The sequence below is a fragment of the Dendrobates tinctorius genome, unplaced genomic scaffold (assembly GCF_039654945.1).
Source record: "Dendrobates tinctorius isolate UK_male_01 unplaced genomic scaffold, ASM3965494v1 ptg000022l, whole genome shotgun sequence".
Classification (NCBI taxonomy): domain Eukaryota; kingdom Metazoa; phylum Chordata; class Amphibia; order Anura; family Dendrobatidae; genus Dendrobates; species Dendrobates tinctorius.
Window position 1 is genome coordinate 39264923 of NW_027361690.1, and position 25186 is coordinate 39290108.

The 25186-nt window shown below is 41.1% G+C and overlaps 1 protein-coding gene across 1 annotated transcript in view; it reads left to right on the top strand.

Annotated features, from left to right (window-relative positions):
* LOC141084136 (ADAMTS-like protein 5) overlaps positions 1-25186 on the top strand; it is a 124833-nt gene that overhangs the window by 20018 nt on the left and 79629 nt on the right. The window contains exon 2 of the mRNA XM_073568611.1: positions 17658-17727. Within this exon, the coding sequence (XP_073424712.1) occupies positions 17658-17727 (70 nt within the window). The remainder of the gene's footprint in view (positions 1-17657; positions 17728-25186) is intronic.

Consider the following 25186-nt stretch of genomic DNA (forward strand, 5'->3'; position numbering starts at 1 on the left):
TAACAGGAGAAATTGGACCCCAAAAGTTGTTGTCCAATTTGTCCTGAGTACGCTGATACCTCATATGTAGGAGAAAACTACTGTATGGGCACACATCGGGGCTTGGAAGGGAAGTAGTGACGTTTTGGAACGCAGACATTGATGGAATGGTCTGCGGGTGTCATGTGTGTTTGGAGAGCCCCTCATGTACCTAAACTATTAAAACTCCCCACAAGTGACCCCCATTTTGGAAACTAGACCCCCCACGGAACTTGATATTTTTGCCCCCAATTTTTTATTTTCCTAAGGATAACAGGAGAAATTGGACTCCATAAGTTGTTTTGCAATTTGTCCTGAGTAGGCTGATACCATATATGTGGGGGTAAAACACTGTTTGCACGCATGGCAGAGCTTGGAAGGGAAGGAGCACCGTTTGACTTTTTTTCAACGCAGAATTGGCTGGAATTGAGATCAGACGCCATGTTGCATTTGGAGAGCACCTGATGTGCCCAAACAGTGGAAACCCCCCAATTATAACTCCAACCCTAATCCCAACACACCCCTAACCCTAGCCCTTGCCCTAACCCTAACCCTAACCCTAGCCCTAATGGTAAAATGGAAATAAATACATTTTCTTTTAATTTTATTACTTTTCCCTAACTAAGGGGGTGATAACGGGGGGTTTGATTTACTATTTATGGCAGGTTTTTATTTTTGGCAGCTGTCGCACGCTAAAAGACGCTTTTTATTGTAAAAATAGTTTTTGCATCTCCACATATTGAGAGCTATAATTTTTCCATATTTTGACCCACAGAGTCATGTGAGGTCTTATTTTTTGCGGGATGAGTTGATTTTCATTGGTTCCATTATTGGGCACGTGACATTTTTTGATCGCTTTTTATTCCGATTTTTGGGACGCAGAATGAATAAAAACCAGCGTTTCATTAATTTCTTTTGGGGAGTGCGTTTACCCCGTTCCGCCTGTGGTAAAATTGATAAAGCGCTTTTATTCCTCAGGTCAGTACGGTTACAGCGATATCTCATTTAAGTCTTTTTTATGTTTTGGCGCTTTTATGCAATGAAAACAATTTTATATAAAAAATAATTATTTTTGCATCGCTTTATTCTGTGAGCTATAACTTTTTTTTTTTTTGCTGATGATGCTGTATGGTGGCTCGTTTTTTACGGGACAAGATGACGTTTTCAGCGGTACCATGGATATTTATATGTCTTTTTGATGGCGCGTTATTGCACTTTTTGTTCGGTGGTATGATAATAAATCATTATTTTTTGCTTCGTTTTTTATTTTTATTTTTTTAAGCACAGATTTCCACTGGTCTAATGTCCATTCCTTGTGTTCTTTAGCCCAAAGAAGTCTCTTCTGCTTGTTGCCTGTCCTTAGCATTGGTTTCCTAGCAGCTATTTTACCATGAAGGCCTTCTGCACAAATTCTCCTCTTAATAGTTGTTGTAGAGATGTGTCTGTTGCAAGAACTTTGTGTGGAATTGACCTGGTCTCTAATCTGAGCTGCTGTTAACCTGCGATTTCAGTTTTCATAGTCATGAAAATAAAGAAAACTCTTTGAAAGAGAAGGTGTGTCCAAACTTTTGGTCTGTACTATATATACAGTACAGACCAAAAGTTTGGACACACCTCATTCAAAGAGTTTTCTTTATTTTCTTGACTATGAAAATTGCAGATTCACTCTGAAGGCATCAAAACTATGAATTAACACATGTGGAATTATATAATTAACAAAAAAGTGTGAAACAACTGAAAATATGTCTTATATTCTAGGTTCTTCAAAGTATCCAGAGGTAGTCACCGGAAATGGTCTTCCAACAGTCTTGAAGGAGTTCCCAGAGATGCTTAGCCCTTGTTGGCCCTTTTGCCTTCACTCTGCGGCCCAGCTCACCCCAAACCATCTCGATTGGGTTCAGGTCTGGTGACTGTGGAGGCCAGATCATCTGGCGTAGCACCCCATCACTCTCCTTCTTGGTCAAATAGCCCTTACACAGCCTGGAGGTGTGTTTGGGGTCATTGTCCTGTTGAAAAATAAATGATGGTCAAACTAAATGCAAACCGGATGGAATAGCATGCCGCTGCAAGATGCTGTGGTAGCCATGCTGGTTCAGTATGCCTTCAATTTTGAATAAATCCCCAACAGTGTCACCAGCAAAGCACCCCCACACCATCTCACCTCCTCCTCCATGCTTCACGGTGGGAACCAGGCATGTAGAGTCCATCCGTTCACCTTTTCTGCATCACACAAAGACACGGTCGTTGGAACCAAAGATCTCAAATTTGGACTCATCAGACCAAAGCACAGATTTCCACTGGTCTAATTTCCATTCCTTGTGTTCTTTAGCCCAAGCAAGTCTCTTCTGCTTGTTGCCTGTCCTTAGCAGTGGTTTCCTATCTGCTATTTTACCACGAAGGCCTGCTGCACAAAGTCTCCTCTTAACAGTTGTTGTAGAGATGTGTGTGCTGCTAGAACTCTGTGTGGCATTGACCTGGTCTCTATTCTGAGCTGCTGTTAACCTGCGATTTCTGAGGCTGGGGACTCGGATGAACTTATCCTCCGCAGCAGAGGTGACTCTTGGTCTAACTTTCCTGGGGCGGTCCTCATGTGTGCCAGTTTCTTTGTAGCGCTTGATGGTTTTTGCCACTGCACTTGGGGACACTTTCAAAGTTTTCCCAATTTTTCGGACTGACTGACCTTCATTTCTTAAAGTAATGATGGCCACTCGTTTTTCTTTACTTAGCTGCTTTTTTCTTGCCATAATACAAATTCTAACAGTCTATTCAGTAGGACTATCAGCTGTGTATCCACCTGACTTCTGCACAACACAACTGATGGTCCCAACCCCATTTATAAAGCAAGAAATCCCACTTATTAAACCTGACAGGGCACACCTGTGAAGTGAAAACCATTTCCGGTGACTACCTCTTGAAGCTCATCAAGAGAATGCCAAGAGTGTGCAAAGCAGTAATCAAAGCAAAAAGGTGGCTACTTTGAAGAACCTAGAATATAAGACATATTTTCAGTTGTTTCACACTTTTTTGTTAATTATATAATTCCACATGTGTTAATTCATAGTTTTGATGCCTTCAGAGTGAATCTACAATTTTCATAGTCATGAAAATAAAGAAAACTCTTTGAATGAGAAGGTGTGTCCAAACTTTTGGTCTGTACTGTATATATATATATAGATAGATAGATATACACTATGGTAAAAATTAAGAGATCACTGCAAAATTTTCAGTTTGTCTGATTTTTCTCTTTATATGTATATTTTTGAGAAATATTTAAATTGCTCTTTTATTCTCTAAACTACAGACTACATGTCTTCGAATTTCCAAGCACTAAATTTTGTATTTATTTTCAGAAAATGACAAAGGGTCAAAATAACAAAAAAATGCAGTGTTTTCAGACCTCAAATAATGCTAAGAAAACAAGTTCATAATCATTTAGAAACAACAATACTAATGTTTTAACTCATTAAGAGTTGAGAAATCAATATTTTGTGGAGTAACCAAGATTTTTAATCACAGCTTTCATGCATCTTGGCATGCTTTACACCAGTCTTTCACACTGCTTTTTGGTGACCTTATGCCACTCCTGGTACAAAAATGTAAGCAGCTTTTCTTTGTTTGATGGCTTGTGATTATCCATCTTCCTCTTGATTACATTTCAGAGGTTTTCAATGGGGTTCAGGTCTGGAGATTGGGCTGGCCATGACAGGGATTTGATGGTGGTGGTCCTTCATCCACACATTGATTGGCCTAGCTGTGTGGCATGGCGCATTGTACTACTAAAAAACCAGTCCCCAGAGTTGGGGAACATTGCCTGAGCAGAAGGAATCAACTGTTTTTCCAGGATACCCTTGTATGCGGCTTGATTCATACATCCTTTGCAAAGATTAACCTGCCCAACTCCAGCCTTGCTGAAGCATCTCCAGATCATCACCGATCCTCCACCAAATTTTACAGTGGTTGCAAAACACTGTGGCTTGTACGCCTCTCCAGGTCTCCGTCTAACCATTAGATGACCAGGTGTTGGGCTAAGCTGAAAATTAGACTCATCAGAGAAGATTATCTTACTCCAGTCCTCTATGGTCTAATCCTTATGGTCTTTGGCAAAATTCAGCCTGGCTCTCCTTTGCTTATCATTGATGAAAGGCTTTTTTCTAGCTTGACATGACTTGAGCCCTGCCTCTAAGAGCCTGTTACGAACTGTTCTTGCCGTGCACTTCACCCCACCTGCCATTTGCCATTCCTTTTGTAGGTCACTTAATGTCATCCTGCGGTTGCTGAATGACATTCGAATAAGATGACAGTCATCCCGGTCAGTGGAGAGTAATTTTCGCCCTCTCCCGGTTTGTAGCTTTGCTTTTCCCAATGTCTGCTGCTTGACCTTGTTGTAATGAACTGCCATCTTAGAAATTTTAAGGGTGGAGGCAACATGACGCTCAATGTATTCCTTTGTTAGTAAAGCCAGAATTGAGCCCTTCTTTTCCTCATTCAAGACTTTCCTTTTCAACTTCTTTGGCATGGTTAAATGTTTTTCATATTTTCCTTCGTTAAATAAGATTTGATTCAGGTGTCACCTAATCAGAAGCACATTAAGTAGAATGAGGTGTACTCACTGGAATGGAATGGCTGTCAGACATATAGAGAAGCTGATTTTTATAAAACTGTGCAGTGGTCTATTAAGTTTTGCCAGAGCTGTGTGTATATATACACAGCTCTGGCAAAAATTAAGAGACCACTTCCAAATGTTCAGTTTGCCTGATTTTTCTCTTTATAGGTATATTTTTGAGTAAAATATAAATTGTTCTTTTAGTCTACAATCTTCTGACAACATGTCTCCGAATTTTCAAGCAATACATTTTTTTTTGAAAAGGAGAAATGGTCAAAATGAAAAAAAAAATGCTTTCAGACCTGAAATAATGCTAAGAAAACAAGTTCATAGTCATTTAGAAACAACAATACTAATGTTTTAACTCAGGAAGAGTTCAGAAATCAATATTTTGTGGAATAACAATGATTTTTAATCACAGCTTCCATGCGTCTTGGCATGCTTTCCACCAGTCTTTCACACTGCTTTTGGGTGACTTTATGCCACTCCTGGTACAAAAATGTAAGCAGTTCTTCTTTGTTTAATGGCTTGTGACTATCCATCATCCTCTTGATTACATGCCAGAGGATTTCAATGGGGTTCAGGTTTCGAGAATGGGCTGCCAATGACAAGGTTTTGATGTGGTGGTCTCTTAATTTTTGCTATATATAGTATGCCAAGAGTGTGCAAAGCAGTAATCAAAGCAAAAGGTGGCTATTTTGATATTTTGAAGAACCTAGAATATAAGACATATTTACAGTTGGTTCACACTTTTTATTATATAATTCCACATGTGTTAATTCATAGTTTTGATGCCTTCAGGGTGAATCTACAATTTTCATAGTCCTGAAAATAAAGAAAACTCTTTGAATGAGGCGTGTCCAAACTTTTGGTCTGTACTGTGTGTGTGTGTGTGTGTATATATATATATATATATATATATATATATATATCTATCTATATGTATATATATATATATATATATTTGAGCACAGAATACTTACTATCTGTGGCGGCAGTAGGAATAATATAAAGATAATATAATGTTTGTTTTCTTTCTGTTATTTTTTCTTTTACTCCATCTAGTTAGATCATCGTGCAGTCTGTAAAATGCTAAGATTTTCTTACAAGTTTTCAGAATTAAGTATCCTATACATTTGAACAATTTACAGATGTACCCTTTCTCCACTGTTGTCTGATCACCATGATCTATAAGTTACACTCTCCCTTCTATTGCTTTGGTTAAAATACCTTCACATGTTTCTTAACGAAAAAAATATGTGACGTCGCCAATATCGATGGGTTCGGCTTAGACGATAATGTGTTTGGGGTGCCAGCCAACTGATTATCGCACTGGCGGACGCAGACAGAGAAGGACCCCTGAGCGAGATCAATATATGGGAACACAAGACACTTGTCTTCTTGAAGCCATGAAGAATTCACACCCTTCATAGCTATTTGATAGAGACAGTATTTATTGATTATTTTCCATGGTTGGGGGCAATGCAGCATGATTCCACTGAATAATATTGTTCTATCACATGCATTTTTTCCTAATTGGAAACATGTAACTTCCAGCAGAAACATGCAGATATGAATCTTCCATGTAGCCCTAGCCCGGGGCAGTGACAGGAAGTAGTCTGCTGGTATCGTGTCTGGGAGTCTAATGGGTTTTTCACATCCCTCTGGTCCATGTTGCAGATGGTAAATGAGTGCTAATCTTTTACATTCTATATTTTGTGTACTAGGACTGACGCACCCCAGTCTATTTAGGTAGTGCCTTATTCTTCAGCATGGCCAAGCCTGTTTACGATGCCTTTTTCTATACCACTCCAGGTTTCACTTGGTATTGTTTCTTTACACTATTCTAAAGTTTGTTTCTTGCGAGCTTTAGTAGGAACTGGCCCGTAAGTTTTATTAAAGAAAACTGTAAATATGTATTTGCTTTTGACCTGAATGCTGCTATTCCCCTGAACCTGGCATTGGTTTTATATTGTTCTTGTGCATGACCCTCCCGAAGATGTCCATAGAAAAACGTCCCCTTGGAAAACGAGCTAGATATGTATACAAGGCACAAAAAAGAACAGGGAGCCAAATGACAGGATTTCAAAGGCATTGTAGCTTAAAAAAATATAAAAAATTAACTGCTCTAGTTTCAAAACAGTCACATTTAGACCAGGGAAAAGCAATTACATATTTTATGGTAAGTGTCAGGGTTTTTCTTTAGGTTGGGGCTGCTCAGTGACTTTGGCAACGACACATTTTGCACGACCTAAGATTGGCATGTATATATTGCAGGGCAGTACAAGTGAATGGAGTACCCTAAGGTTACTGCAACCCCGACAAGTTGCAAACATTCCAGCGCGGTTGGACTTTTTGCAACTTTCTTGCTTGCAGTACCTTCGGGATTGCAGGGCGACCCCATTCACTTCTGTTGGGTTGTGATCAAACAATAGCATGTAGTGATCTATGTGGTGGCCAAAGTCGCTGTGAAGCCCCAGCTTTAAGTACACATTTGCTTATAAATCTCATTAAAGATTCACATAAATGTTACTTGCTCAGCTTAATGTCATAACTGTTGTGCCACTTAATGATTCTGCAATGAGTATTACACGTTACAAAGTTATGTAAGGTAAAATGTGCCAAGAATCAGCGTTACTTTTTTATTCCTTTACATTTTTTTTAACTTCTTTCCAGTTGTAGATCCTTTCTTATACAATTTGGTATTGGTGATATGTAAAGTGTATATTACAGCCTTAGAATTAGGGAAGGGTTAGGGCCCCGTCACACATAGCGACTCACCAGCGATCCCGACAACGATATCAACTTGTCAGGATCGATGGTGTGTCGCTACATGATCGCTGGTGAGCTGTCAAACAGGCAGCTTCACCAGCGATCAGCACCAGCGACGCCGAGCGCGCGGCGTCGCTGTGTACGTTAGTTACCAGCGTGCTGATGCAGGGAGCTGGTAAAAAAGGTACACATCGGGTTTCTAAGCGGCGCACGTCACTTAGAATCCCGATGTGTACCTTGGTTACCAGCTCCCTGCATCTGAGCGCTGGTAACTAAGGTACACAACCGGTTTCTAAGCACCGCGCGCTGCTTAGAAACCTGACGTTTACCTTGGTTACCAGCGCGCTGATCGCTGGTCGTTGTTCTCCCGCCTGTCCCACGCAGCGATGCGTGCTGGCCAGTTGGAGACCAATGACCCAAAAAAGTCCTGACTTTTCAGGGACGATCAGCGGTAACCGGCAGGGGGACGGTCACTGATAGCTGTCACACAGCGATCTCGCTGGTGAGATCGCTGTTGCGTCACAAAACTTGTGACTCAGCAGCGATCTCGCTAGCGAGATCGCTATGTGTGACTGGGGCTTTAGACGACTACATAACTCATTTGAGAATCTCAACGCAATGCTCTGACTGGCTGTCGGCTCTCCTGACCCAAGCCTGACATCATGTGTTTCTGTGCAGCTGTCACATTCTGGCCAGGAGAGCCAACAACCAGTCTGAGCATTGCGATGTGATGCTCAACTGAGTTATGCGTCCATCTGACTCTTCCCTAAGACCAAGTCTTCCATCTTGCTCATGCTATTGCCATCCCAGTGCAATCAGCAGAATGTGCTCTGTGAATGGGTCAAGCACAGGGCACATTTTGACAGACCCGCTGCTGGTGAATCTTATGATTGGTGCTTGTTTCTTGTGATGGTACCCTGATGTCATTGACAGGCAATGTGGGCTCCACTACACCACTACAGCCTTGGTCTATTTCTCATATTATAACCTGCTTGTTAAGAAGGGAGCACTTCTGGTGACAGATCTGTTTCCTGGAATTACTTATCACATAGTTTTGTAACATTCATTTGAAGTGGTTCCAAGATGGAACTTAACCTTTACATTACTGTATTCATCCATGAATGGTTGTGGCTAGATGCAGCTCTTCTATAACATGTCATTCATTTTAATGAACTTGTGAGATCTCTGTCTACAAAATTTGAAAATAAAACAGAGAATTTCAATTTTGAACTCTTAGATGTCAGATTTTGTTTTTACCCTCAAAACCACCTCTTTTATCTGATTGATTCTAGATTCCAAATGTATCCTTTCATGAGTAAGTAGATGCCTCAGAATGATGAAAAGAACTTTGTTGTACAGTATATGCTATTAAGCTATTTACAGTCAAAGAGGTGAAGATTTTTCCAAAAGGGTCAATATGCCAACCTCTCAACTCTGCCCAATGTGTCCCTAAGGACATGGAACATCTACATTAGGCCAGCAAAACTCTGCTTGACATGCACGCGGGAACTTTTGTGTTCCAGATTGGCTGGGAATAGGGGATAGACATCTTGAGTTCTCTTGAAAAAGTTTCCACCTCTTTGACTGCAAAAAAACTCATTAGCAAGTGTTGGGATATGTTCACATGTTGCATATAATACGCATGTTTCTGTTAAGCTTTTGTTTGTGTGTTAAACCCATTTACTGAAATGGGTGAAAAGTGGTGCCAAAAACGCTGAAAGAAAGGACATGCCGTGTCCTGTAAAAAAGCTTAAGGGCTAGAAATCCATGCGGGAAAAAAACATTTGTGTACATGAAATTTCAGAACTCTCATTGATTATGCTGGTACTATAAAAAGCACCAAATGTTCTATGTAAAAAATGCATTATAAACACCACGTGTGTGTTAGCGTGGGTAGTCTGGAGCCGGAAACTCCAGGAGTTGACCCTCTGGGCCGTGGCACCGAGGGGTCCCGGGCGAGCTGCCAGGTGGAACCGACCCCTATACAGGGACCGTTAGGAGCAGGCCCAGGGGTTCAAGTACCACGGTAGCCGGTACCGAGAGGGGCGGCTCAGGATGGACCGGAGTAGGACTGTGGGACTGAAGTATAGATGACAGAACAGAGCTGGAACCAGGAGGCAGGAATGGAGTAAGACAGTATACTGGGACGAGGAGGGATGACAGGAGTAGGAACACAGGAGAAAGGATTAGAGGAGGACGGAAGGACTGAAGCTGGATAGGACTGGAGTAGGACGGAAGGACTGGAGCAGGATGGTACAGGAACACTGGAGGCAGGACTGGAGTAGGACGGCAGGACTGGAGCAGGATGGAACAGGAACACTGGAGGCAGGACTGGAGTAGGATGGAACAGGAACACCAGAGGCAGGACTGCGGAAGACAGCAAGGAACACGGGTAGGAGGACTGAGAGGCTGCTGCGGGGAGCAGATGAGAACGGAACTGCAGGAGGAGAAAGCACACGATGAAGCGAGGCCCAGTGTGCTAGGAAACACAACAATCAGGCACCTCCCTCAGAGGGAAGCGGCCTGATATGCTCCTGTCTGGTCTGCCATTGGTCAGGGAGGTGCTTCCGGGTCAGGGCATAGCCGGAGCACAAGAAGCAGGAGGGAGGCGCGGCAACGGCCTATGGCGCATGCGCATTGCATGCAGGGACGCCGCTGGCCGCGCACCTGCCAGAGGCGACCTCTGTGGATTTCGGGCAGCGGGAGGCTGCGGCGTGGGAGAGGTGGCCGGGTGAGTACGCAGAGACAGCGTAACAGTGTGAACATACCCTTAATATTCTTTTTTTTATCATAAGTATCTTTTTGGACTGCAATAGACGTTTTTGGAGAGTACAACAGGAGCATAGTCAAACGATAGTGGGTTCTTGGGGGAACAAAAACGGTCCAACAAGTTAAGATTAAAATGATATAAAATATTAAATATTACACATGTATGCAATACACATAGTAGTATACAGTAGATGATCCTTATGTTATTACTTTAAAGAGAATGAGATCATTACGCAAAGTTTAAAACAGGATAGACAATCTCCGATCCTGTTTGTTTTTCTTTCTCTCCATATTTTTCTTGATTTGCGCTTAGAAGCCTCATGTTTTCTATCTAGCTGGTTATCACTCCACAGGAATGTAGACGGAGAACGATCTTGGTCTGTGAACACACATTACTACAACGGTGAGAAAGATGATTGATCTGTGTACTGAAATCCGCACCTTGTCACATGTAACACTGGGCAAACACAAAGCCTCACAAATAAGATTAAATATAGTAAGTTTGATGTTGACTCATTACTTATATAAGCAGAAGGATCATCTATTATCCATCGTAAATGCACGTCATGTAGTCATTTTTGTGTAACTTCACTGCGGCTACGTGTGCCTCTGGTCGTAATAAAAAGTCGGGAAGGAAAACCCTGCAGAGTATATCTGGGCATTAGTGTCTTTTTATGATGTATAGTAGTGATATCCTGTGGCCACTTGGACTGTGATGGATATTAATGCTTCAGGAAAAATTTGTGATTATTTCCAAATGAATTTGCAACACTACCAAATCAGAAACCTGGTGTGTACAGGAGCAAACTAGAAGTAGCCATCTCTCTATATAACAAACAAATAATATATTATATAATTCATATTTAGATGCCTTAGCACTACAGAGTGCAACTTTGTTTGTTATACATAGAGATGGCTACTCCTAGTTCGCACCTGTACACACCAGTTTTCTGATTTGGAAGTGCCAGTCAGTTTTTTGTTATTTGTATATTAGATCTCTGACCGAGCACTCCAGCCTGTCGTGGTTTTAATTGCAGTTGGTTCTTACCTACTCTTAAATTCAGGCTTCAGGATAAGAGAGGTATTTACACTTGATACATAGGCTCCCAGCAAAACCAGAGATCGCCTTGTCGTTGACTGCTGGACTTGCATGAATTGGCCAGATTATGTGCTAAGGCCTGTTTCACACTTCCGTTTTTTGCCGTCAGTCAAAATCCGCCGTTTGGGGAAAAAAACGGATGTGACGGATTTGCCTGGCGGATACGTCTTTTTCCCCATAGACTTGTATTGGTGGCGGATTGTGACGGATGGCCTTCCGTTGGGTCCGTTGTGTCACGGATCTGTCATAAAATTGACGTCCGTCAGGCAGAAAAAAATGTCCCTAGTAACGTTTTTTGTCTGCGTCGAAAAGACGGCTGGTGACGGATCCGTCGCCGTCCGTCGTCTGGTATAATGGACACCTATGGGCGTCGGATCCGTCGCAGGACGGAATCCGCTGATGGATTCCATTTTTCCATACTGAGCATGCCCGGAAGAATTTCCCTTCCATAAATTTAACCCCAAAATACGTTCTGGCACAGAAAAGTCTCTCTCTCTCTGTCTGTCTCTCTTGAATTCTGTAGCTTTAAATTTCCTACACTAACTGCTGTGATGGAAACATCAAAAAAACAGATCCGATGCATCAGTTTTTTCCAAATATGTAAAGGATCCGTTTTTCAACACTTTGGCAGATTTGGACTGACGCCAGAAAACGGAAGTGTGAAACAGGCCTAAGTATCTCCATATTTTCTTATTATCTAGAGCAGTAATGCAATTCACATTTCATATATTTCATATTTACATGGTTTAGCACTACAAAGTGCAACTTTATTTGTTTGTTATAACTTTAAGTTTGATTATGTCCCTTGAGATTGGTTCAGTCTGACACTGTGACCCTCAAACCAAAAAAGATTCCGTATCTCTGACTTAGGGCATTGGGACTAGTAAGACAACACTGACTTCTCTAATGACTGTTACATTTTGGTCCCTGTATGCTAATTTTGGGGTCCACATTAGAAATGCAAGATTGATTTATTGTTATTGGTGGGACATGCTGGTGATAAGAAATATGTCATGACTTTACTGGGGGTATTCAACATGGGTGTTGATGTTTCTTAAAGGGAATCTGTGACCTCATTTTTGGCCTATAAGATGCAGCCACCGCCATCAGTGGCTTATGTACAGCATTCTGTAATGCTGTTGATAAGCCCCCCGATGTAACCTTAAAGAAAAAAAAAACGAGTTAGATTATACTCACCCGGGGGTCCGGTCCGATGGGTGTCAAGGTCCGGTCCGGCGTCTCCCATCTTCTAGCGATGACGTCCTCCTTCTTACTTCTGCCGCGGCTCCTGCGCAGGCGTACTACTTTACCTGCCCTCTTGAGGGCAGAGCAGAGTACTGCAGTGCGCAGGTGCTGGGAAAGGTCAGAGTGGTCCGGCGCCTGCGCACTGCAGTACTTTACTCTGCCCTCAACAGAGCAGAGAAAGTACGCCTGGCAGGAGCCGTGGCAGAAGTAAGAAGGAGGAAGTCATCGCTAGAAGATGGGAGGTGCCGGACCGGACCACGACACCCACCGCACCGGACCACACCCCCCAGTGATTATAATGTAACTCTTTTTTCTTATCTTTCAGGTTACATCGGGGGCTTATCTACAGCATTACAGATAAGCCCCTGATGGCTGTGGCCGCATCTTATAGTCCAAAAATGAGGTGACAGACTCCTTCTAAGATGTAGGGTGGTTGGATTTCAGCGACAGAATCAGTAAGCCACATCTGCTTCTATGGGACAGGTCAAGGAGCACATGTCAATTCAGCTTTCGTCGTTCACATATACGATATCTTCTGATAAGTGATGACCTGCTGCCTAGGATTATTGAGGTATCATTGTGAGAGACAAGTTCTTATCCCAATAATTGCAGTCGTGTATAGAATGTTGGCTGGGACTAAAGGTGGGGATTAAGTAGTTAACGCTGTGTGATGGACATCAAGGCTTTATTGTAATGGGAACTGGGGAACGTACGTTAAATAATATCAAGGGAGAATTGAGGTAGGAGGTGGAAATGTCTGTCATATGGTGTAACATAAAACTTTTCAGCATGTCTGTGTGCCTTCCATGCTTTTTAGTGGAATTAAAGGTTTTGAATGGTTCCTGTCCAGAGGGCCTTTGTGACACCATAGCATCAACTTGTCAGTCATTCATTCAACCACAAAGTACACTCCTTATCATGCGCTTCCTTTAGCACCTAATCTCTCCGATCAGGAGCATTTCTTTCATGTTGAGTCAATTTAACAGGCTGTTATGGATGTTCATTACAGGATCTGAGGTCAAGTGATATATTTAAACATTTCTATATTGACAGAGTTAATAGATGCTTTGTTCTTCCAACATGTTTTGAGCCAAATGTATTGACAACCGCTTATAATGTTCATGCAACCCTCGTTTCAAAAAAGTTGGGATGCTGTGTAAAATGTAAAGAAAACAGGAATACAATGATTTGGAAATCTCTCATAGTCAGATTTTATTCACAACTGAACAAATATCAGAAGGTGAGATACATTTTTCCAGTTCATTTGAACAATATAACTTATTTATATATTGATGGCAGCAGCACATCAAAAAGTTGGGACAGGGTTAGCAAAATAGTGGAAAATTGTTACTAATGAAAAACAGCTGTTAGGGAGGCAGAGTCTCTCAGAAGCAAAGATGTTCAGAGGTTCACTATTCTGTGAATAACTGCATCTAAAAATTGTGGAACAATTTCAGAGGAATGTTCAATGTAAAATTGCAAAGACTTCGAATATCCCAGCATCTACAGTACATACAGTTGTGCTCAAAAGTTTACATGCCCTGGCAGAATTTTTGCTTTCTTGGCCTTTTTTTCTGAGAATATGAATGATCACACCAAAATTTTTTTCTCCACTTATGGTTAGTGGTTGGGTGAAGCCATTAATTGTCAAACTACTGTGTTTTCTCTTTTGAAATCGTAATGACAACCCAAACCATCCAAATTACAATGATCAAAAGTTTACATACCCTAGTGATTTTGGTCTGATAACATGCACAGAAGTTGACACAAATGGGTTTGACTGGCTACTAAAGGTAACATCCTCACCTGTGACCTGTTTGCTTGTAATCAGTGTGTGTGCATAAAAGCTGAGTGAGTTTCTGGGAACCAGACAGACTCTTGCATCTTTCATCCAGCCACTGACGTTTCTGGATTGTGCGTCATGGGGAAAGCAAAAGAATTGTCAACAGATCTGTGGGAAAAGGTAGTTGAACTGTATTAAACAGGAAAGGGATACAAAAAGATATCTAAGTAATTGATTATGCCAGTCAGCAACGTTCAAACTGTGATTAACAAATGGAAAATCAGGGGCTCTGTAAAAACAAAACAATGGTCAGGTAGACCCACAAACATTTTGTCCATAACTGCCAGGAAAATTGTTCGGGATGCAAAGAAAAACCCACAAATCGCATCAGCTGAAATACTGGACTCTCTGAAAACTATCGGTGTGGCTGTTTCAAGATGCACAATAAAGATGCACTTGAAGAAAAATGGACTGTATGGTCGAGTCGCCAGAAGAAAGCTATTACTGCGCAAATGCCACAAAGTATCTCGCCTACAATACGCAAAACAGCACAGAGACAAGCCTCAAAACTTTTGGAATATGGTAATATGGAGTGATGAAAACAAAATTGAACTTTTTGGCCAAAACCATAAATGGTACATTTGGAGAGAGGTCAACAGAGCCTATTATGAAAGGAACACCATTCCTACTGTAAAGCATGGAGGTGAATCGCTGATGTTTTAGGAATGCGTGAGCTATAAAGGCACAGGAAACTTGGTCAAAGTTGAAGGAAAGATGAATGCAGCACATTATCAGGAAATACTGCTGCCCATGGGTCACACTTGGACGTTCCAACATGACAGCGATACAAAACAGAAGTCCAAGTCAACCTGTCATTGGCTACAGCAGAACAAAGTGAAGCTTCTGGAGTGGCTCCATCTCGGTCTCCTGATCTTAATATCATTGAGCTACTCTGGGGAGATCTCATACTAGACAGCCCTGAAATTTACAGGAACTGGAGGCCAATTGACAAGAAGAGTGGGCAGCTTTACCATCTGAGAAAAAAATGAATCTCATCTCATCCACAACTACCACAAAAGACTTCAAGCTGTCATTGATGTTAGAGGGGGCAATACACCGTATTAAGAAATATGGTATGTAACCTTTTGATCAGGATCATTTGGATGTTTTGGGTTGTTATTACGTTTTAAAAAGAGAAAACACAGTAGTTTGACAATAAATGGCTTCACCCAACCACTAACCATGAGTGGAGAAAAAGTTTTGATGTTATCATTCATATTCTCTGAAAAAAGGCCAAGAAAGCAAAGATTCTGCCTGGATACGTAAACTTTTGAGCTTGAGCACAACTGTAATATCAAAAGATTCAAAAATTTTGGAAAAGCTAAGTGCACGAGGGCTAACGCAGATACTGTAGTTAATATTGAATACTCATGATCTACCAGACTTCAGACAGGAATGCATTAAAAACAGGCATGATTCGTGTGTGCAAATGTTTGTGAACCCAGTTGTGCAATCCAAAAATGCAAGTTAAAGCTCTATCATGCAAAGAAGAATCCATATATCAACACAATCCAGAAAGGCTGCTCTCTTCTCTGGGCCAAAGGTCATTTAAAATGGACTCAAGCTCTATTGAAAACTGTTCTGTGGTCAGATGAATAAAAATTTAAAAATCTTTTTGGAAACCATGGCTGCCATGTCCGGCAAACTCAATAGTAGAGGGAATATCCAGCTAATCAGTGCATGGTTCACAATCCTGTATATCTGATGGTATGTGGTTGCATTCGTGCCTATGGTATGGGCAGCTTACACATCTTAGATCACACTTTCAATGCTGAGCATTTTATAGAGGTGTTAGAACAACATATGCTCCATCCACACAACATCTGTTTCAGGAAACTTCTTGCATATTTCAGGAATACAATTCTAAACCACATAGTGCATCCATCACAACAGCATGGCTTCACTGAAGAAGAGTTCAGGTGATGAACTGGCCACCTGCAGTACAGACCTTTCACCAAGAGAAAACATTTGGCGAATAAATTAAAAATCCGGAAAAGTCACAGGACTGTTGAGCAGCTAGAATCTCACATCCGATCAGAATGGGACAATATTCCTCTCCTAAAACTCTAAGGACCCCGTCACACATAGCGATCTCGCTAGCGAGATCGCTGCTGAGTCACAAGTTTTGTGACACAACAGCGATCTCACCAGCGAGATCGCTGTGTGTGACAGCGATCAGCGACCGGCCCCCCTGCCGGTATCGCTGATTGCTGTAGGAAAGCCCTGGACATTTCTTTAGTCGCTGGTCTCCCGCTGGCCAGTACGCATCGCTGCGTGTGACAGGCGGGAGACCAGCGATGAGCTGGTAACTAACGTACACATCGGGTATTCAAGGAACGTGCGTCCCTTAGAAACCCGATGTGTACGTTAGTTACCAGCGCGCTGATGCAGGGAGCTGGTAACTAACGTACACATCGGGTATCTAAGGGACGCACGTCCCTTAGATACCCGATGTGTACCTTAGTTATCAGCTCCCTGCATCAGCACGCTGGTAACTAACGAACAGAGCGACGCCGCGCGCTCGGCGTCGCTGGTACTGATCGCTGGTGAAGCTGTCTGTTTGACAGCTCACCAGCGATCATGTAGCGACTCACCAGCAATCCTGACACGTTGATATCGTTGTCGGGACCGCTGGTGAGTCGTTATGTGTGACAGGGCCTTAACAATTGGTCTCACTTCCCAGATGCTTACAGACTGTTGAAGAGGTGATAATGCACAACGGTAAACATGGCCCTGCCCCAACTTTTTTGAGATGAGTTTATGCCATCAATTTATAAAGGATTTAATATACAATTATAAATTCATTATAAATGAAATGGAAAAATGTCTAACATATCTTTTTTGATATATTACTGGAATTTCCAAAGAACACTGTATCAAACAAGGTTTAGAAAAACCCAGGAGGGCTCTCTAAATAAACATGGTGGCACATAGACATCCATATTTAAGATAGTTTTCTGTGCCCATGAAATTGATGGGAAGAATATCAGATCTGTAGGGGTCTGACCCCTCGAACCACACCTTCACCACCCCAACAATAAACCCTCTTTGTTTATGTGGCATAGATTTGTATATTTTGTATGGATGTGGATGAGCTGCAGTGCCAGGCATAGCTACTAGGAAATGTGCAGAGGTGCACCTGTAAAGCAATGAAATTGGCACAACTGATAGTTGAGGCGTCTGATCCCCACTGATCTGATATTGATAGCTTGATATATTGATATGCTTCTACTTCTTCTAATGCTGTCAGCTACCATCTTTGGTAAAAATGAAACCTAATTCACTTACTGGGTCTTTTTCCCTTACAGGTTGGCACATCGATGTTTGGCTACTCTGTGTGTAGTGCTGGTGGTTCTTATTACTCCATCCTTCAGCCAGGTACAGTACAGATGAGTTTGCTCTATAAAGCTGGCATACACTGTTGCTCATTTTTCACCATAACGAGGTTACATTATTAATTCCTTGCTTATCCCTCTTCATGTCTTTTAATTGTTTTTGACTAACCAAGCATTGAGGAGTAAAATGGTCTTCACTACTGAGCAGATTACATTCTATTCAGATGTCAGGTTATGTTCTACCTTGTAATCCAGTAATGCAGAAGATATATTTCATAGACAAGGTTAGTTACTAGATTACCTGGGATATTTATCAAGCAAGACTCTGCTAATAGTAAAAATACTGGGAGTGGGAGATATTCTCATCAAAGATTGAAGGATAAAATGGAGTCCATTTTGAGCGAATCTTATCTCTACTTCTTACAAACTTTGAAAAATCTCTATTACCTATTCAAATCTGGCTCCTTAATAATTTTGATTACTATGGGTTATTTGTCATAACGATAACGAACGTATTGTACATGCGATCACTGTCGTCTAGATTACTACCGGTAATATGTCTGAACAATAACAAATGTTGTGTTTTACATTCTATCACTGTCGTCCGGATGTTTGTTAGGTAGACATGGAAACTAAAGACATAATGGCACAATCCTTTTTTTCCTCCCATATCATCTGTCTGGAGAGAGTAGGAATAGTCCCACCAAAATCAGCAGGTTCTAGTGACTCTCATGTAAATTGCATGGGGGTCTTTAGGCTTCTGTAGATCCAGCCTATGCCCTATGTGACACAAACATAGTACGGGCTATGAGATTATAAACCTGTGTGAAGAATAAAGATGATTCAGCCCATGCAGGAGTATTGGTACCCCTTTATTGTGCTGATTGACAGAGAACCCATAGGTAAGATACCCAACAACCTGGGAAAATTATTGTCCTACAGGACCATCTTTAAAAATATGTTTATATTATGAATTTTGTGCTTAAAGAGTAACTGTCATTTTAATTTTTATTTCATAAATCAATAGTGGTCATGAAAATAAGAAACTTTGTAATGTACAGTCCTGGCCTAAAGTGTTGATATCCTTAAAACTGGTTCAGAAAAGGAAGTATTTCTCCTAGAAAATTATTGCAATTACACATGTTTTGTTATACACATCTTCATTTCCTTTAGTGTGTATTGGAACAAAACAAAAAACAGAGAGGAAAGGAAAGTTGGACATAATTTCACACAAAACCCCAAAAATGGGCCAGTCAAAATTGTTAGCACCTCTCCAAAATTGTGGGTAAACAAATTTGCTTCAAGCATGTGATGCTCATTCAAGCTCACATGTGGCAAGTGACAGGTGTGAGCTCACATGTGGCAAGTGACAGGTGTGCGCAATATGAAAATCACACATGAAACCAGATAAAAAGGGGAGAAGTTGACTTAATCTTTGCATTGCGTGTTTGTGCCACACTAAGCATGGAGAACAGAAAGAGTGTAAGAGAACTGTCTGAGGACTTGAGAACCAAAATTGTTTACAATATCAACAATCTCAAGGTTACAAGTCCATCTTCAGAGATCTTGATGTCCATTTGTCCAAGGTGCGCAACATGATAAAGACGTTTACAACCCAAGGCACTGTAGCTAATGTCCCTGAACATGGACGGCAGTTAAAAATTGATGAAAGGTTGCATTTAGGACAGTGCGGATGGTGGATAAGCAGTCCTAATCAAGTTCCAAACAAATTCAAGCTGTCCTGCAGGCTGAGGGTGCATCAGTGTCAGTGTGAACTATCCCTCGAAATTTTAATGAAATGAAATGCTATGGCAGGAGACCCAGGAGGAGTCCACTCCTGACACAGAGACATAAAAAGCTAGACTGCAGTTTTCCAAAATGCACTTAGCCAAAATCCCTATGGGACAGCGTCTTGTGGACATATGAGACCAAGATAGAGCTTTTAGATAAAGCACATCATTCTACCGTTTACTGAAAATGGAATGAGCCCTGCAAAGAAAAGAACACAGTGCCTACAGTCAAATAAGGTAGAGGTTCAAAGATGTTTTGGGGCTGTTTTGCTGGCACTGGGTGCATTGTCTGTGTGCAAGGGATCATGAAATCTGAATATTACCAAAATATTTTGGGTCTCAATGTAGTGCACAGTGTCAGAAAGCTGGGTTTACATCCTCGGTCATGGGTCTTCATGCAGGACAATGATCCCAAACATACTTCAGGAAGCACCCAGAAATCAAACGAACCAAAGCACTGGAGAGTTATGAAGTGACCAGCTATGAGTCCGGATCTAAATCCTATTGAACACCTGTGGCGAGATCTTAAAATTCCAGCTGGGAAAAGGCACCCTTCAAATATGAGAGACCTGGAGTAGTTTGCAAAAGAAGAATGGTCCAAAATTCCAGTTGAGAGGTGTAAAGAAGTTTGTTGATGATTATAGGAAGTGATTGATTGCAGTTATTTATTCCAAAAAGTGTGCAATCAATTATTAAGCTTAGGGTGCCAACAATTTTGTCCGACCCATTTTTAGGGTTTTGTGCTGAAATTATGTCCAATTTGCTTTTTTTTCTCTTTTTTTGTTTTTCCAATACACACAAAGGAAATAGACATGTGTATAGCAAAACGTGTCATTGCTATAATTTTCTGGAAGATATTCTCCATTTTCTGGAACAATTTCAGGAGTGCCAACACTTTTGGCCGTAACTGTATCTTATCAGAGATGTTTGTTTCTTTCTCTGCCAAAACTGATGAGTCATTATCAAAATTCTGAGGTAAAGTCTGTGTTCAGTGAAGACAGACTTCCCCATTACTGAGAAAGGAGATGACGGCTGCTACTGATGAGATTCCATCTAGATGGGAGGATGAAGGAGGAGTTCTACCTCTAGCTCCTGTCTCCTCCCGTCTTCATAGAATTGTATCAGTAACAGCCACCATCTCCTATCTCAGTAGTGGGAAAGTCTGTCTTCACTGAATACAGATTTTACCTCAGAATTGAGAATTTTGGTAAAGACTGATCAATTCTGGCAGAGAAAGAAGCACTTTTTTGTGTCTTGATTGGGCATATAAACAGAGGTTGCCTTTATCTAACAATAACTATGCTGTCGCTAAGAAGAAAAAAAATCATTTTGTTCTGTTTTGTGTACAGAATATATGCTATTTGCAGTTTTTCCTAGAGTTTATAGCATCTAAAACTGTTTACAGAGTAATCTGTAGCGTTCAAGTGACTTTGAAAAAGCAGTTTTTATTACTGAATTGATTAAACTTGTAAAAGCTGCCTGAGGTGTGAGCACGTCATCACCTTCTCCAGACTCGTAGACTTTACAGGTGAGGACAAAGTGCAGACATATTAGACTCTTGTCAAAGTCCATCGTTTTCTCTATGCTTTATCCAAGTGACTAAGAACCTGTGACCTGGGGGGGTGGGTGAAGTGTTTTTACTTATGAAAAAAAAAGAAATGAACTGTTTCTTTCAACACCCCTGTACTTGGCATCTCAGTAGGACTGGCGTGTCTGCTTTTTTTCGAGCTGCAGCTTGATATGTAGTCTGGGTGTAACATCTCAATTGGAATAGAAAATTGCCTTCATGTATACACAAAAGTCTTGCCTATATGTGTATAACGAATGGAAAGAACAAAAGCTTCCATCCTGGTGGTAAACTATGTAATTGGGCACTTACTGGCACCAAGACGACTGGTGTTCAGGACACCCTACACTAGAAGGCACTTGGGAAAATGATATCCTAGGCCGTATTGAGATGTCCGTGATTTTTCACATGCACAAGAAAAAAAGTTCCAAGTTTCATTTGTGTTTTGAATTTGATTTTCATCAGTGTTTGGTCAGTGTCCGCTTTTATCATCTGTGATTTTCACATACAGCTAAATAAACTGCAAATATTCTCCTATACATTACAAGTACGGATTACACTGTGATTCCAATTTTGTGCTGATTTTCACAAACTTGTACATACAGTGGGGAAAAAAAGTATTTAGTCAGTCAGCAATAGTGCAAGTTCCACCACTTAAAAAGATGAGGGGCGTCTGTAATTTACATCATAGGTAGACCTCAACTATGGGAGACAAACTGAGAAAAAAAAATCCAGAAAATCACATTGTCTGTTTTTTTTTCATTTTATTTGCATATTATGGTGGAAAATAAGTATTTGGTCAGAAACAAGCAATCAAGATTTCTGGCTCTCACAGACCTGTAACTTCTTCTTTAAGAGTCTCCTCTTTCCTCCACTCATTACCTGTAGTAATGGCACCTGTTTAAACTTGTTATCAGTATAAAAAGACACCTGTGCACACCCTCAAACAGTCTGACTCCAAACTCCACTATGGTGAAGACCAAAGAGCTGTCAAAGGACACCAGAAACAAAATTGTAGCCCTGCACCAGGCTGGGAAGACTGAATCTGCAATAGCCAACCAGCTTGGAGTGAAGAAATCAACTGTGGGAGCAATAATTAGAAAATGGAAGACATACAAGACCACTGATAATCTCCCTCGATCTGGTGCTCCACGCAACATCCCACCCCGTGGGGTCAGAATGATCACAAGAACGGTGAGCAAAAATCCCAGAACCACGCAGGGGGACCTAGTGAATGAACTGCAAAGAGCTGGGACCAATGTAACAAGGCCTACCATAAGTAACACACTACGCCACCATGGACTCAGATCCTGCAGTGCCAGACGTGTCCCACTGCTTAAGCCTGTACATGTCCGGGCCCGTCTGAAGTTTGCTAGAGAGCATTTGGATGATCCAGAGGAGTTTTGGGAGAATGTCCTATGGTCTGATGAAACCAAACTGGAACTGTTTGGTAGAAACACAACTTGTCGTGTTTGGAGGAAAAAGAATACTGAGTTGCATCCATCAAACACCATACCTACCATAAAGCATGGTGGTGGAAACATCATGCTTTGGGGCTGTTTCTCTGCAAAGGGGCCAGGACGACTGATCCGGGTACATGAAAGAATGAATGGGGCCATGTATCGTGAGATTTTGAGTGCAAACCTCCTTCCATCAGCAAGGGCATTGAAGATGAAACGTGGCTGGGTCTTTCAACATGACAATGATCCAAAGCACACCGCCAGGGCAACGAAGGAGTGGCTTCGTAAGAAGCATTTCAAGGTCCTGGAGTGGCCTAGCCAGTCTCCAGATCTCAACCCTATAGAAAACCTTTGGAGGGAGTTGAAAGTCCGTGTTGCCAAGCGAAAAGCCAAAAACATCACTGCTCTAGAGGAGATCTGCATGGAGGAATGGGCCAACATACCAACAACAGTGTGTGGCAACCTTGTGAAGACTTACAGAAAACGTTTGACCTCTGTCATTGCCAACAAAGGATATATCACAAAGTATTGAGATGAAATTTTGTTTCTGACCAAATACTTAATTTCCACCATAATATGCAAATAAAATGAAAAAAAAACAGACAATGTGATTTACTGGATTTTTTTTTCTCAGTTTGTCTCCCATAGTTGAGGTCTACCTATGATGTAAATTACAGACGCCTCTCATCTTTTTAAGTGGTGGAACTTGCACTATTGCTGACTGACTAAATACTTTTTTTCCCCACTGTATGTATGGGTAATTGTGATCCATAAAAATTGACATTTCTCTGTGAATCTTTTTTTTTCGCAGACACATGGTTTGCAAAAAAAACATTAATGTAAATAGCACCGTATATTTAATGGGTACATGTTCTATCTGTGAAAAGCATATTTAGAATATGTACAATCTTCATGGCTGTCTGAATGAAGCCTTAAAAGTTTATGCCAAAGACCTATGTTTTTTGACCAAGAGAGTCCTTAATAAGTATCGTTCAGCAGTTTAAGCATGAAAAACTAGCCACATCATGGAAAATTGGCTGCAGAGCGGAATAAAACATACCGGTAGTTATTATATTTTAATTTCTTTTCTCCATTGTGGCGTTATTAGCTTGTAAAGTTTAGGTTGTAATTTATGATAAGCCCAACTGGGCGTTACCAGAGATTTGTCTCTGCATGAGTTTGACCAGCCCTAACCAGACATCAACATACAAGAAAAAAAGAACACACCCCCTACAATAGCTTACAACAGACATTCTCCTATGTGAGACATGCAATGATAGAGAATTTTGGTGTTCAGATAGCATTCAAGCTTCAATACCATGCAGATGCACGAATACCAAATGTGGGATGTTTCCATTTTCCCAAGCAAAATCCCAGAAAAAGGTGGCACATATAATGACAGACAGTCTGCTCTCCTCACTGGTCTAACTGCAGAGCTGTGTGTAGCCACAAAGCGTCTGGAGAACAGCAGAGACGAGTGTGATTATTAACACTTCCCTAGCTTTCCTCCCACAACAGTCAGGTTCTGGTTAGGTACAGCACAGGGCCATATCCCATCCTTTGACACCGATGTGACATGAGAGCTGAAGAAGTGTTATTGACTACACTTATCTCTACTCTACTCCCAGTTCTTATAATCACAGACAGCTCTGCATGCAGTGATGAGTGTAGACTGTCTGTTATTACATGTCTCCCACAGGAGAAAGACTGTTTTAAGCTATTGTGGAGGCGTGTTTTTTATCCCGGTTTGTTGCTGCCTGCTTATGATTGTACATAGACCCAAAACCAAGTAATTCCAAGACTAATGTCATCATTATAAAGTTTAAAAGTTTTAAACTTTATTAGGTACAGATTACAAAATATTAGTAAAATCTAAGATACAGACACAAAGACACATTGGTGAGTAACTGAAGGGACCCCAAGATAAAATGTCCAATCAATAGAATAGTATAAGTATATATACACGGTACATACTGAGCAATAAAAGAAGTATAATGCAATATGTTTATAATGATAATACACTGTCATTGTATATACATGTGTACATATATATATATATATACAGTATATATTATACAGGGTGGGCCGTTTATATGGATACCATGTGAAGAAAGAGAAAAGCGTGGACGGCACCGCTTTTACCATATAACTTCTGGTGGTGTGCGGTATCCGGAGCACTTAATGCTGGCAGCTTCGGGTGCTGGTCTGGAGATCCACAATGCTGAATATATCCAAAAGGAAAGAGAGACCGCACTCCATAAGCTGGTGAAGTTATCGTTTGATTTATTGGCACATGCGGTACATGTCAGCCGGGGGAGTGATATCAGGAGAGGTAAAACAGCTGACAACGGCCGTTTCGCGCTATTTATATGGATACACCAAATATCAACTTCCTGTTTGTGGCACATTAGTATATAGGAGGGGGAAACTTTTCAAGATAGGTGGTGACCATGGTGGCCATTTTGAAGTCGGACATTTTGGATCCAACTTTATTTTTTCAATGGGAAGGGGGTTATGTGACACATCACAAGAAAAACAATGGTGTACTTGGTTTTAACATAACTTTATTCTTTCATGAGTTATTTACAAGTTTATGACCACTTATAAAATGTGTTCAAAGTGCTGCCCATTGTGTTAGATTGTCAATGCAACCCTCTTCTCCCACAGACCTGATACCCATTGAAA